The sequence below is a fragment of the Camponotus vicinus genome, unplaced genomic scaffold (assembly GCF_025532165.1).
Source record: "Camponotus vicinus isolate PSW18456_S1 unplaced genomic scaffold, iyCamVici1.0 SCAF_14, whole genome shotgun sequence".
NCBI classification, from domain to species: domain Eukaryota; kingdom Metazoa; phylum Arthropoda; class Insecta; order Hymenoptera; family Formicidae; genus Camponotus; species Camponotus vicinus.
In genome coordinates this window covers 14,915,805-14,932,076 of record NW_028141950.1, presented here as the reverse complement: position 1 = coordinate 14,932,076, position 16,272 = coordinate 14,915,805, and the positions used below count along the sequence as shown (strand labels likewise).

The window sequence follows — 16,272 nt, the reverse complement described above, 5'->3', positions numbered from 1 at the left end:
AAGATAATACAAGTAAGTATGAAACTTCAAAATTGCATATCTCAGAAACTATGACAGAGCACTGCAAAATTCAAACGGTGTATTTCTTAGGGATGTACCCTCTACAATATATGTCGAAATGAAAATTATTCGTGCTGTGTAACTGAAAATAAACATTTATGAAATATTAATTAAAAAGGATTAGTAAATGACCGCGTGTTTTGCGCGGATAATCTGTCAATTGCGAGTGTAGCAGCGAAAAGTTTGACCGTGCGTTCTTCGATTCTTGTCTTCTCATTACTGTGCGATATTCGCCGCTAGCATACATATCTAGAATACATATCTCAGAGTAACCGCGCAAAATGCGCGCACATTCGTTTTTTTTTAAATTATATACATTATATAAAAAATATTTTAGGAATTGAAAGAATTCTAATTCTCATTAGTGTTGATTTTAAAAATTTCAAAAATCAAGTTTTTCTGAATAAATATAAAATGCGTTTTAATTTCTTAGGGCGAATTTATGTATAATATTTCTATAATGTAAGATTGATTTCATGGCAAATATTATATCAAATTTACAAATTGCTTTTAAAGTACTTGGCTAATAGTAATTATTGATTTCATATTTAGTTTTCATATTTTATTTTTTAATATTTTATTAAGGAAATTACTTGTTGAGATTTTATTTTTTAGAAAAATGATTTTGTAAGGGTAAATTACTGTAAATTATTTTTAAGGACTTTTTTTATTAAACATTTTGTTGCATACAATCATTAGTATACGATAAATTAGTTTTTGGAGAAACCTTAACTAACGATGTAAGTCCCATATTTCTGCGACGTATCATTTTCGCGATATTATTTTTTATCTTCAAGGGGTGGTTTTTGAAATTTGCTTTTATAAGGGATAATTTTTGGACATTGTTACTATACGACAAATGACTTTTTTTTAAATTTTATTTAACAGCAGAAGTTCCGTTATTTTGACGGCTTTCTATATTAAATTTTACCCTGAAGGGATGGCTTTTGAAAATACGATAAATTAATCTCACACGTACGTACACACACATACAGGGTGATTCAAAATAACCCCTGTGTCCCTGAAATGACATATTCTTGAATCAATTCTAAGACGATTATTCCTTCGGCAAAATTTCGTCCGAAGCTTAGTTTTTGAATTATTAAAGGAAGTAGTTAACGTATGACGGGTCGAATACAAGAGGCAGGCAAGGGTGGCGCGATTCACCGTCAGACGCGGGAGCTTACGCGGGGCGCCTGCTGCGATCAGCTGATCGCTATACACATACAGAAACACATGCGAACACATACATTCTCTCTCTGTCTGTCTGTCTGTCTGTCTCTGTCTCTCTCTCTCTCTCTCTCTCTCTCTCTCTCTCTCTCTCTCTCTCTCATTCGCTCACTCACCTGTAATTTTTTTTTTTTTTTTTTTACGAGAGAGGGGAAAATGCATTTTATGCATACCCACCGGTCGATCCAGTGAGTTATGTGGGACTCGAGTACCAAGTCGAATTACCAACTCGGTACTCCCTACCCACTAAAAACCCCTCTCTTTTCACGAATTTCCTTTGACACACTGTCCCTCTGACTTCCCGAGATCTGTTTTCACATAACGTCAAAAAATAGTTATTATTACCTTGTTCGATGACTTTTGATGTATTGCTGTAATTGCTTGAAGGAGAAATGAATTTTCCGATAGATCGTTCTCAAATTTAACGTAGATATCACGTTGCAAAAGACAAGAAATCCACACTAAATTATTAACTGAAAGTTTTTCTTCTTTCATGAACTGTATTCTTTTATAAACTTTAACGTAATCACATTTATTTACTCACTCGATGAGACGAGAAATTTACTAATGACTCTATCACTGATCACTATTAATCACTGTCGAATAATAACTGTTGGCGATTAAAAATCACTCGATGAAAGAAACACGCGCGGACACGTTACTACACGACGCGACGACGCGACAATGCGACGATAATTATTCGGCGACTGCAAGCAGTTTTTTGTCATGGTAGTTTGCGGTAGGTTAAGGTACTACTGGCGCTATCGAACGCGATCATGTGTTCGATTGAAGAATGCGGTAAACATAATAAACATTTAACATATTAATATTATTATTATCATGAATGTGTGTGATATCCATACATCGTATGATATCTATTTAAAAATTAATTAGATTAAATAAGTGTTTTTAAAATATTTATTACTTTTACTATTATCTTAAATAAATATTTAATATTAATATTAATATTTTATATGATAATAGTAAAAGTAATAAATATTTTAAAAACACTTATTTAATCTAATTAATTTTTAAATAGATATCATACGATGTATGGATATCACATACATTCATGATAATAATAATATTAATATGTTAAATGTTTATTATGTTTACCGCATTCTTCAATCGAACACATGATCGCGTTCGATAGCGCCAGTAGTACCTTAACCTACCGCAACCTACCATGACAAAAAATTGCTTGCAGTCGCCGAGTAATTATCGTCGCATTGTCGCGTCGTCGTGTCGTGTAGTAACGTGTCCGCGCGTGTTTTTTTCATCGAGTGATTTTTAATCGCCAACAGTTATTATTCGACAGTGATTAATAGTGATTAGTGATAGAGTCATTAGTAAATTTCTCGTCTCATCGAGTGAGTAAATAAATGTGATTACGTTAAAGTTTATAAAAGAATACAGTTCATGAAAGAAGAAAAACTTTCAGTTAATAATTTAGTGTGGATTTCTTGTCTTTTGCAACGTGATATCTACGTTAAATTTGAGAACGTACGATCTATCGGAAAATTCATTTCTCCTTCAAGCAATTACAGCAATACATCAAAAGTCATCGAACAAGGTAATAATAACTATTTTTTGACGTTATGTGAAAACAGATCTCGGGAAGTCAGAGGGACAGTGTGTGAATGGAAATTCGTGAAAAGAGAGGGGTTTTTAGTGGGTAGGGAGTACCGAGTTGGTAATTCGACTTGGTACTCGAGTCCCACATAACTCACTGGATCGACCGGTGGGTATGCATAAAATGCATTTTCCCCTCTCTCGTAAAAAAAAAAAAAAAAAATTACAGGTGAGTGAGCGAATGAGAGAGAGAGAGAGAGAGAGAGAGAGAGAGAGAGACAGAGACAGAGACAGACAGACAGACAGACAGAGAGAGAATGTATGTGTTCGCATGTGTTTCTGTATGTGTATAGCGATCAGCTGATCGCAGCAGGCGCCCCGCGTAAGCTCCCGCGTCTGACGGTGAATCGCGCCACCCTTGCCTGCCTCTTGTATTCGATCCGTCATACGTTAACTACTTCCTTTAATAATTCAAAAACTAAGCTTCGGACGAAATTTTGCCGAAGGAAAAATCGTCTTAGAATTGATTCAAGAATATGTCATTTCAGGGACACAGGGGTTATTTTGAATCACCCTGTATATACATATCACACGTATGCACGCACATGCACACATGATTTTGTCTCTTAAAGCATTTTGCACATCGAAGCAATAATCGTATATGCATGATGAACGCCGCTTGAGAGACAAAATTGCTTTGCGTGCGAGCATATGTACGTAAGTCTGAACCTGGAAAAGGAGAAGAACGTAAAATATCACAATTCTCATATGTGGTCATCATTTCTCAGAATTGACTACACCGATTTTATTCAAACTGGTTACAATCAAAATATATATATTCACGTTATATTCACATTTCATAATAAAAGTGCCGTCAGATTTTTAGATTACAGCTTTAGTTTATTAAATATCTTAATCGAAAGTTTACCTAACGTGAAATTCCGGATAAGCTTGGTAGCGCCGTGTTGAGAACAGTGACTTTCAATGCTTGGATCCTGTTTTTTATGTACTTGGCGTCGCCACGTTACCGCGTTGCTTGATATATATATATAGGGTGTCCCTGAGCATGAGCTCACGCACTTGGGAGGAGGTAGAGCGCAGTAAATTAAATAAAGAAATCCTATTCCATGTAACGATCTTTGTAATAATAATAGAAATATTAATTATTGAAATCGAACGAATGAGAGAAGCGCTTGACCGCTCGAGCTATAGCACGGCCCACCGTGTTAGACATTGCCTGCCGGCGTGCGATGAGGGGAGGGACAGCGCGCCGCTACCCGTGGTTACCGCTATCACCATTTTCACGTTTCATTGCATCGCGTCAAGGCTCGCCTCTCGCGTCTCATTTCTGGCATTGTTTGCGATTATAATTACGCTATTAATTTATGTATGATAATAGATATATATATAACACAATAAAAAACGAAGCTGAATTAGATTTAGATGCTATAAATAAGATACGAAAAAGAGAGAAATGTAAGGAATCTATCGTGAATTTATAATAAGTTTATGATTAATTTATTATTTACAATTAATAGATAACAGCTTTTTCTATCGATTTCTTTTGCTTCTTTTGTCAGGGCTGCAACAAATATTCGTATAAAAATATTCGAATATCATATCATATCAAAATAAACCATCCATTAATATAAAAATGATACAAGAAGCATTTTCCGTATTATACTTTTCAATATATGACATAACAAATATAATTTGCAATCGTGTGAAAAGAAAATCGTGCTTCATTCATATCATTTTTCAAATAAAATTATTTCGTAGCAAGGAAACATATTATCGTTTCCACACCACCTTGAGGTAGATAGCTTGGTGCGTTTTTTTTTAGTGGTTTCCCCAGTAGGCCTAATCCACTCTCATCATTTAATGCTCAAAGTGCCTCCCTCGTGCTTGTAAGCAGAGTTCAGCTCTTCGAACTATTTGTTGCGTCGCTCGGTGTGCCATATCTGGCGTGATATTATTAAAGGCCGCTATAATCGCTTCGCGTGCCTCATTTTCATTTCTATCACGCGTGTGCTCTACTAACGCTTTTATGTAGCCTCAAACAAAATAATCTAGCACGTTTAAATCTGGGGACCGTGCCGGCCAAATGATTGGGCCACCTCGACCGATCCATCTATCCGGAAAGCGCGCATTTAAAATTTCCCGTACTTGTCGGCGAGCGTACGTGCGGGAGCTCCATCGTGCTGAAACATCATTTCTCGATCGCGAAGAGGAACGTCTTCTAACGATTTTGCAATTCGTTTTCAATAAATTCCGCGTACGTTTGTCCATCGAGACGTGGCGGAAAAAAATATGGGCCGATCTAAAAATCGGCAATAAATATTATGAGAATAGTGCGGGAGAAAAAAGATTTCTTAATATACAAGATTACATAGTTATTTTTAAGAAAAAATATGTAATTGTTAATTGCAAATTACATATTTTTTCTTCGAAACAACTATGTTTTTTCTTTACACCAATTGTTTCCTCTCATTATTTTGTACATAAAAGTATTAAGGTAAGATAATCGAAAAATGAATATTTTACTAGATATTTTATGGTTTACGTATAATTAAGAAATTACCTCAAGCCTCATAACTCAAAAAATACTCAATGAAGAAATACTTCATTATAGTCATTATTGTCTTATGGCCCCCTCGAAACCAAACAACTTTTGTCTGAAACATTTTTCTCTCCCGGGCTTGGTTTTCGAGATATTCGACTGGATGGATTAAAATGGGTCACCCTGTATATTGCATATATATATATATATATCCCTCTAAAAAAAACCTTACAAAGGTAAAAAAAATACGCCAAGTATATAAAAAATATTCTATCTTGTATGCATCTTTAATAAAAAAATTCCTTAAAAATAATTTTTTACAGTAATTTTCCCTCAAAAAATCATTTTCCTAAAAAACAAAACCTCAACAAGTAATTTTCATAAAAAAATGTTAAAAAATAAAATATCAAAACTAAATATGAAATCAATAATTACTATTAGCCAAGTACTTAAGAGCAATTTGTAAATTTGATATAATATTTGCCGTGAAATATCAATTTTATACAGTAGAAATATTATACATAAATTCTCCCTAAGAAATTAAAACGCATTTTATATTTATTCAGAGAAAATTGATTTTTAAAATATTTAATGAGAATTAGGATTCTTTTAATTTTTAAAACACTTTTTATACAATGTACATAATTTTAAAAAAAGTTTTACGCAAGTTTTAAATCGCACAGTCTTTAAATCGAACTAAGTTATGAAAACTTGGCGTGCCCGGATTGTTTACATTATAAACAAATATATCTCCAATAAAATGTAAAATATTAGACATTATGTAATTAAATATTTAATCTGTATTTAATTACGATCCGGGCACGCCAAGTTTTATATATTAAAAGTGTAAATCGTTTGATGTATACATATAATATGCTACATAGGTTATTAAGACTACAAAGGAAATCATACGTGGCCATTTGTATTTTGCAACATTTTACGTGTAATGAATGGAAATTTGATAACACAAATAGTCGATATTTAATGTCACTAATACCATCTGATAATCTAGAAATGTTTTCGATCGATCTTTCTGATATGGATTTGAATAAGTATTGGAGGTAAATATGTAAAAATATTACTTAACTTTAAATAGAAAGAAGCTAAAATTGGCTCAGCACATTGTTTTGGATATTTTATTTTTAAAAATTATATGTAAAAATTTATAAAAATTTGTTAGATATTGCTCTGTATCATATTGTATACAATTTAGTACTATCTTAAAATTTTGAGCAAATTGCTGTTTTGTAAAAATTAAAATTTGAAAAATAATTTTTAAAACCGAAATACTGCCGTGTTATTGAATTATATATAAATTATGTATAAATTAATAGTTTAACATAAAATTATATTTTTCTCATTTATCATCTTATTTAAAAAATTTAACATAATATTTAACACATTCTTTCATACATTTTTCTTTTCTTATGTTTCAAGTTTGAAACTTAATGAGAAAATTTTTTATAAAATAAAAATTCAAGTAAATTGGTCAATTTATTTATATTTTTTATTAATTATTTATTAATTATTTACTAATTATTTATTAATCGATTATATCAAAATATAATATTAAGCCATGTGTGTCGACATATAAACTATAAAATATTTTAGTTTATGGACACTTTAGTTCTTCTAATTGCATTGTGGAAGAAACAGCAAGAATAAAAACAAGAATAAATTAAATTTTGTAACTCTTACAAGAGTATAAATATTATCAAAAAAATTTATTGTTCATTGAAATATAGCAGATTTAAATAAAATATAGAAAAGAAATTTCTTCAAATTTCAAGTAATTTAATACATTTAATTTTATACAATAAGTTAACACTTAACATATTTATATAATTCAACTTAACATATATTAAATGAGCAACGAGTGCAAGGTAAATTAACTAAACACATACTGGATTTATATCAACTATGATAATAAATGAAACAGAAATCAAAGATGAAATAAAAGTATAGCTTTTAATTGCTGAGATTGGCTGAACTTTCGAAAACGATCCACGCCCGATTGCCATGAATTTTTGTAGAAGCACTGTAAATGATGTCAAATGAATATCCTTAAACGGATTTTTACCGATACAAACATTTAATGCTAAAAATATTAAAATATAGATAAAATATAAATAATTATATATAAATTATTGTCTATTACACTGTTTGGGACAATTGCAATAATTTATTCAAATAATTATTCTTTGTGTATTCTTAATGTGTATATCAAGATATTTCCTACACTTTAGACATAGGTTGGGTTAGGTTATATCTTCCGAAAGTGGAGCCCCCCGTAGGGGGGGGGCGGAACATGCGGTGTCCCCGCATGTACTTTGCAAGGAAAAGCAAGGTTTACAAATACATATATTCTATTAAACATATTTCTTCTTATACATATATGACATGGTAAAATTATAATATCTACATTTGCGACTTTCCACGCGAATTTTTGTATTTATTATTTTTATCCTTTTTCAGCCTATATCTCCAAAGCTATTTGAGTCCGACCCTTATATATATACGAAATTCCAATTTTCTAAAGTTTTGATTTATGACTTTTAAAAATTGATATTTCGAAAACTATTTAGGAATATATTTAATAGAATATATGTATTTGTAAACTTTGCTTTTCCTTGCAAAGTACATGCGGGGACACCGCATTTCCCCCCCCCCCTACGGGGGGGCTTCACTTTCGGAAGATATAACCTAACCCAATGTTCGAAAATCTAAAAATCATCTTAGTTTAAAAATTTGCATAGGCAAGAATCAGCAATTTATAATATTCTCTAATTCGAGAATTCGAATTTAACGGGCATCAAGAATCTTCTCGAGCTTTTGATCCGTCAAAAAAACTCGACCGCACGCGTTATCTCATTTTTTCACGGCCTAAGAAACGCTTGTCATGAACGTTTAACGTATAACAACATCGTCAACCGTCGGCAAAATAAACGCAGCGCACGGGCGCCCATACGTCACGATCAGCTGATTGGCAATCAGCTGATCGAAAAATACTGCGCGCATGGCAACCAAAGAAGTTTCTACGTCAGACCTCATCGGCGGCCAATTATACGCGGCGCCCTGAGGTCATCGCTAAAAGATCAAACTTATTGGCCCACGTCGCAAAGGGCCCCAAAATCTGCTCGCTATAAAACTGGCACCGCTCGTGGGCACTTCGCAGTTCGCAGAATTTTTCGCTCTTAGTAAAACCGTTCGCTTAAACCGCTCAATTACGCTGTTTTTTTAGTCTTTGGACTCATCACGTCTTCGAAATTTCAGTTCCTGAAATTTTTGTACATATATATATCTTTCTTTATTTAATTGTGTGGTATTAAAAATAAAACTCAAAAACCAAAAAAAATTACGTGTCGTGTGAAGTCAGCTATTAAAAGACTGTCGTGTCCTTGTCCGTCGCGCTCGTTCAAATCCTGCGCTGCCGCGACAAAACCGCTTTCACCTGCGAACACCAACCTGTGTCTAAAGTGTAGGAAATACCTTGAGATATGACAATTCGCTTTACATGGTTCATATGGTTTATATAAGTTTGTAACTTTCTATGCGAAGCCAGGTATATTCCACACTTCAAACACGGGTTGGGTTAGGTTATATCTTCCAAAAGTGGAGCCCCCCCGTAGGGTGGGTGGAACATGCGGTGTTCCCGCATATACTTTGCAAGACAAAACATTAAATGTTTGTATCGGTAAAAATCCGCTTAAGGACATTCATTTTACATCATTTACAGTGTTTCTACAAAAATTCGTGACAATCAAGCGTGGGTCGTTTTCGGAAGTTTATCCAAAGATAGTGATAGATTGATTTACAATATTGTCCGATTTTGATGTTTATCTAATAATATTTACATTAAAATAATTTTAAATATTTATTTTATTATTTGAAGGAATGTATTAATAGGTGGCAAAAAATATCTTCTTCACGAAGATATGAATCGATTGAAAGTAGCAAAAGCACATTATAAAAGGTAAGAATAAAATATAAAAGAAACACTGTTATTATTTATTTGTTCAATGCATTAACTGCTTATTTGATTGTGTAAGATACATTAATTATTAAATACAATAGAAATGTTTATTTTAGAGTGAATCTATTTGTAGCAACATTTAAAACTGTTATTGCTATTGGAATGCTATGGATGATATATAAATATATGTTATTTTAAATATTTTAAAGAGAAACAAGAGATGGTTTATAAATATTGCATATTGTATAGTTTATTGTATGAAATTGTATAACTTGTAACTGGATATTGTATAAAATTGTATAACTGTCATTTATAACAATTTTTGATGAAAATGTTCCTTCTTCAAGATTGTCCGTATTGTTGTAGAATTTCTGGATTACATTAATACAATTAATATATCAGGTTGAGAAGTAATTTTAAAGAAAAAAGGAAATATAAATGCGATATATTTTCGACCACATTTATTAATTTGTTTTATGTTTATTCATTGCTCTCTTTATTTTATATATATACATATACATACATACACACACATATATATATATACTTATAATTAATTAATTATTACAAATAATTATTAACGTTAATTATTACAAATATCGCCAAACAATAGAAGATTTTTCTTCTTAATTTGAACCAATCTACCTTCATACTTCGGGACCGCGAAAAGTTTTCAGACACCCTGTATATTGAATATGTATACGTAGCTTTAATAATAATAATAATAATAATAATAATAATAATAATAATAATAAATATAATAATATATATAAGTAGATATGGGCCACTATGGTGCGTCAAAACAAATCTCCACCACTCGGCCCCTAGCGCTGTGGGCGTGGCCAGGTGAAGTGAAGGGAGGCGTTCTGATTGGTGGACTAAGATATTGAGAAGTTAGTTTAGGTGCTAAATACCTGAAGAAACAATACCCCATCTCCCGGAAGTCTCGATTTTGATTGGCTTGCACCATAGTGGCCCAGAGCTGTGATTGATCGACTCCGGCTATATCGCCGATTTTGCAAATTTTTATTTCCCTACCTCCACGGTACTAGACTCGAAGAAGCAATCCTCCTCCCACTTCAGCTCTGGTCAGGTATAGGACTCCAAGTCAAATTCCCGTTACCTAACCCTTAGTCGCTACGTCTTGGCAGAACAAACCCCCACCTACCGACTTTCGAGGTAGTCGCTATGTCTCGACGAAACAATCCTTACCTCCCCATTCCGTCTCGGGCCCACTATGGAACATCGAAACAAGCTCCCCGCTCGAACGGTTCATGACGCGCTTTATCGGAAAAGACAAAGTCTCAGCACGAGACAATAATTATAATGAGACTACACTCTCTCGCGCTTCAGTGGATTCTGATAATGAAAAATTAAAGATGAACATGCAGATGATCGAACGCGAGGTGGGGTGTTATAAAAAGGAAGAAGGGAAAAGCTAAAAGTATTAAACACGAATTAAGATAAAAAATTTTCACATTTATTAATATACCTGCATACAATTCGTAGTATTTCGCAAAAATATTTTTTATATCTTCTTACAATTAAACACGCTATTAATTACCATTATATTTTTCATGTTTCTTTTCGCGAAGAAAAATTTTATGAAATAATTCTACGATTAAATGATCGTTATATTCGCAATTTTCGGAAAAAAGACTAAGAAATCCATCAAGATTGTAACCGCTGCACATATAATATAAAAATACACAACTGTAGTGTCCGCAGGTTTAAGAGAAAGTCCTTGTAGTTGTTCGGTATTCCATCGATAAATGTTGGAATTTCGTCGGAGACGAAGGAAAAAACCGGAATACAAGGGCGATATTCCGTAGCTATCGAAGTATGTCCCTGTACCGTGTTCGTCGAGGAAGAAAGCGATCCAGTGTTCTCCAGGGCGATTATGATTGTTCGTATTAGCGACGATGGCCGTCGACCTCGTCCACACCATCGGCAATCTGTCGGCAGGATAGACTCACATGTTTGACATCTAGCTGACGCAATGCTTGCAGAATTTCGCGAGAGCCCATTTGTTTGCAAGACGAGCGAACAAGCGATATTATTTGAATAATTTCTTTTGGTGGCTTGTTTTCGGCTTGTACGGCTAACGGATTTTCAATGTCTGTTTGCGTGGAGCGGTTAATAGCCGTACGTTCGATTTTTTGCAGATTTTTCTTCTCTATTTTATTATTTGATTGTGCTTTAATATTTTCATTTTCATCGTCGTCGTCGCTTACTATCAAAATTTCGGGAGAACAGCAAGTCGTTTGAGTAATGCTGTCTCCGTCGTTGTTGAAATTATTTTGCGCAACTATCCAGCTTTTTAATTTGTAAGCGTTGCGTAATGCGCAATGAAAGATTCCGAATTTTCGAAATCCGTGATGTCTGCACTCTTCTTCTACCGTCAGATTTTTGAATGCCGGTGAGATGTCTTCCAAATTATATATATTTCTAGAAAGTAGATTCTGTAAATAACTCGCTTTTTCGTTTCTTCTAACATAAATGTAACGCACGCATCTTATAATTTGCCGCAGTTGCGATGTAAAATATTTCGGACTAGTTTCGCCATTGAACAATTCAATGCCGTGATGATTTCGCGTGAGCCAGTTGTTTTCTTGCCTTATTTTTTCGGGTAATTCGGCAAACGAATGTGGCGGTATCATAATCCAATAATTGACGATTGGAGCGTCAATCGCTACAACAGCAACCTCCTTAGGGATAAATTTTTTCTCCGCATCGCGGAAACCTTGAATATCGACGACTATATCCATCTTACGAAAAACTTATGTTATTCGACGCGAGGCTCTATACGAAACGACGACGCCGAGCGTGTCTCCAACGAAACTGAATATTTTTCGAAACGTTGCGCAATGATGTCGGCGTTTTGAGCGAAGTAGAGGAGGAACAATTTTAAGCGTCTATAAAAAACCTACCCCGAAAAATCGACGATGACTTGACGAGACAAGTCGATTTCTATGACATTATCGAATTCGGCATAAAGAATACAATTAACCGTCTCAGAAAGTGCCTTTACGAATCGCACTTCTAATCGTAAACTACCATGTTTGACGAGATTTTAATGTCCAGCGCAATTAGTGGATAGATCGGGAGTAAGATCAAAAGCGAATAAAGTATATCCTTTGAAATAATCGTCTCTGCTTATAGAATTTCCTTCGTTCAAAAAATGAATACCTGTTCCCGAGAAAAGTGTTTGATAAGCTCCGATGTAAAGCGGTTCCTCCACGGAGAAAGCTGGTTGCAAAGGTCTACTGGGAATTTGCGTGCCATCGACGTACAGCGAAAAGAAATTTATTCCGTAGTTTTTGAAATTAAACGGAATTAATTTTCTGTCACCGTTAAACGCTTTATTACTAACGAAACCGACTATTACTCGCTTCGGTAATTGATCGAGTATTACATTATCTAACGATTCACCCATAACACCGCTATGAATCATGAATGTTTTAACCTCGACTCTCGTGAGCGGATACTTGGCTGTAACTTTACTCATCATTCTAGCATGCGCGAGTAACAAACCTGAGCTTATTTTCGTCCTTCTAACGAGCAAGGTAGCATCGAAAATATGAATTTTCGATGTTCCGCTACTTTCCATGAGACAGAACGACAGAATCTCTTGAACGAACGAATCTCAACCGTACTTCTACACCGTTAATTAAAAATTTGTCTTGATTGAAAACGTCACAATGGAGATGTCCTACGAGAGCTAACGCCTTCCCTCCGGAAATGTAACGAGCGCGTCTCGCGAGAGCGGGATTGCCGGGATTTGATTCCAACAGATCGTCCATGTGTCCAGGTGCATCCATGTCCCATAGACAGGAAGTTAGATGGAAAGTTTTTGCGGGTGAAGAATAATTTAACAACGCCTCTATGTACGCTCGGTACGCGTAAGCGTTGTTTGGAGGCGACACGAGCTTTTGATTCTTGTTCCTGAAGTCTGTCTCGCGGAATCGGTGTTTGTTTCTACACGTAGACGAAGACTCAGCATGGTGTGCATGAGATCTAAATATTCTTCTCCGTGTCCAGGGATGACGAATTCTATCGTCCGAGAGAGAGGTCACGGGTTTGTAATGAATCCATTGCGAACTTTCGATGCTAGTTTGCTAGTAGGTTAGGTGGTAGAGAGAAGAGATCGAGTTCGCTCTTTAAACATTCGCTCGAATGCGTGTGAAAAAAAGACATATTTCTTTATCGCAAATTGCTCGCTGTCGTCCGTCGGTCACCACCGTCGTTAAATTAGAATGCTTTGAATATAACCGCTTAAGAAAATATATCGGATATGGTACGTTTTTTATCGATTTTACGTCGTTTCGCAGACGTCTTAAGTCTTTTTTTCACAACCGTATGACTCTTCTTCTTTTTATTTCTCTGTGCTTTTGTACTCGTTCTTTTTTTCCCAGCCGCTTTGATTTTCTTACTCGTTCGTCGTCGCTTACAAGCCGATGTTATTGCGGATCATGCGATGTGATTATCAAGCCCGACAAAAGAGAACTGAGCTACATGCATTTTCGCATCAGACTTATATCCCGAGCCCTTCATTAGACTACTTATTTTTTCTTTGGCTTTTCTCTTGAGTTTGTCTCACGATTTTCCAAAACGGTGTTTGACCGCTATCTTAAATGGCGTATTGTTTTCGATGTCTTCGATTACATTAACACCGGCTCGTAAAGCTTCTTTCCCCACAGCTCGTACGGCTTTACCTAAATATGGTAGTACGCGTCTGAATAATCCCCCGAGAAAACTACCGATTCCGTGACCGCGTTGATAGGTCGATCCGACGAAAACTCGCGGAATTCTGCCGCCGCGACCGCCTCCGTTCTGTAATTCGTCGCGATATACCGAGTAATAGTCCATTAATAATAATAATAATGAACGGTCAAATGCGCTTTTCCTCTTTCGCAGATTCCGTGTATTTTATAATATCTAATCGATACGTCTAAAGTGCAAAGTCACAGTCAACGTTCCGAATTCGAATGGTATACCTTCTCCCTGTTGATCTCATATCTATTTCGATTGTTCGGAAACATGTTTGACGCAAAGCGATGTATTGTGCGGGCGAAAAATGGCTTATCTGGCTAGATGCAAACGAATAATCATTTCGAGCGTCGAGTGCGACTATTCAAAGAAGAGGCGATTGTACATCACCCGTGATATAAGGCTCGCAAATGTCACAGTAGACGAAAAGTTTGTCGGAAATGCCTCGCATCATGCTAGCTGGTTTGTCGGCTATTATATACTCGATATTAACCTCGAGTGCAAAAAGAAATGACGGGAAAAGTAAGTGTGAATGTTTTTTACCGTCTATATCAAAACCGAGTATTCGACAAAGTTTGTCGGAAAAATATACGTAATGGACCATGTCGCATTTCTCTTCTACACAAGAAAGTTTCATAACAACTCTACCTCCGACTTTTAATTCCCAAACGATATGCGAGTTTACCAATTTGGACGCGTAATTCATCGTTTCTATAATATCGTGTATACTTGAATAAACGCTTGACGGTACTTCGGCATCGTCTACAGGAATTATCTCTTCGTTCTTCCTTCTAACATTGAGGAATTGTAATGTACCTTCTCCAGGGTATATGTAAAAAGCTACATGGAAACTGGATCTCCGTGAGCGCTACTTCCCAACGACCGCTTAAGTTTATACATTGAGATAATTCGGTGGTGAAATACGTTGTTTTATTTTTAGTATCGCATGCTACTATTGCTCGGGAGGATTATGTAAAATTCTTCCCCTCTCATTTTGATATTAAACTCGAGGCTGGTATCCAAGAATCGAATTTAGAAGGATATCCCCGCCAACTAACTAGTAATTGTTACCTCGTCCCTTGGTTTTTATCACACGGTCTACGATAAATTCTCCCTCTCGCAAGTCTTTAATAACATGTGTTAATTCTTGCTCGTAAAAAATCCCGTCTATAACCTCGCCCTGTAAATCACTTAGTTCGTATACAGAAGGTCTTCTCCATTCGAGAACGCGATGAATTCGAAATATTTCTTCGCTCCAATCTGCCTCGTATCCTTTCTCAAACGCTGCTTTTGCTCTACCAATGCGTACGAGTTCGCCCGCTTTGTATTTACACTTTTGTTTGCGTCCGCGATTTTTTCTCCCTTCAGCATCATCATCATTGATATTCCAACGTCAATTTATATTTTCTCGCGCGATACGCGCATTTTCCAACGTAACAGCCACGGGTTGCATTTTAATGCTAGAATGACGAGTATGATTGTAAGCGTGAACAATATCCTGCAAAATATCGATATAACGACGAGTATTTTCATGAAGTAACGCCACATCCTCTCCTTAAGTGTTTTATTGAAACGCTCGACTATAGCTGCTTTAATATCAGGATTACGAGCTACACGAAAATAGATGTTTTTTTCTTTTAAGAATTTTTGTACAGCACTCGCGATAAATTCTTTACCTTTGTCGGTTTGTAGGTATACAGGTAAACGTTTTTTGTTTCTCGAGAATATGTTCTGAAAGGCCTTTATCACGCACGCCGAAGTTTTATCGCGTAAAGGTTCTACCCAAGCAAATTTGCTAAGTATATCGATAACCACCAGTAGATAGGAATATTCGTCATTATAACTCTTAAGATTACGAAGATCGATCAAATCCGCCTCCCATAAATCATCGATATTTGTCACGTTATGATGTAAACGCGGAAATTTTCGACGTACTGGACGATGCAGCGTGTACGCGTCTTGCGATTTAAGCCAGTCGACAACCTCGTTACGCGAGAAATTCGGCTTAGCCGCTCGCGATAAATTGACCGTCGCTGAATATCCCGCGTAGTGCGAAGGATCATAATATAATTTTTCGAGTTCCATCTTATTAGAATTTGCTCCAACC

General features: G+C 35.4%; 2 protein-coding genes across 2 annotated transcripts in view; both read left to right on the top strand.

Moving 5' to 3' along the window:
* Positions 1–9,704, top strand: part of LOC145965129 (fatty acyl-CoA reductase 1-like) — a 46,615-nt gene extending 36,911 nt beyond the window's left edge. Inside the window, exons 7-9 of the mRNA XM_083088479.1 lie at positions 6,307–6,483; positions 9,315–9,395; positions 9,512–9,704. Of these exons, the coding sequence (XP_082944605.1) occupies positions 6,307–6,483; positions 9,315–9,395; positions 9,512–9,593 (340 nt within the window). The 3' untranslated portion in view covers positions 9,594–9,704. The remainder of the gene's footprint in view (positions 1–6,306; positions 6,484–9,314; positions 9,396–9,511) is intronic.
* The window catches only part of LOC145965792 (uncharacterized), a 116,503-nt gene that overhangs the window by 67,316 nt on the left and 32,915 nt on the right, over positions 1–16,272 (top strand). The gene's annotated exons all lie outside the window — the stretch shown is intronic.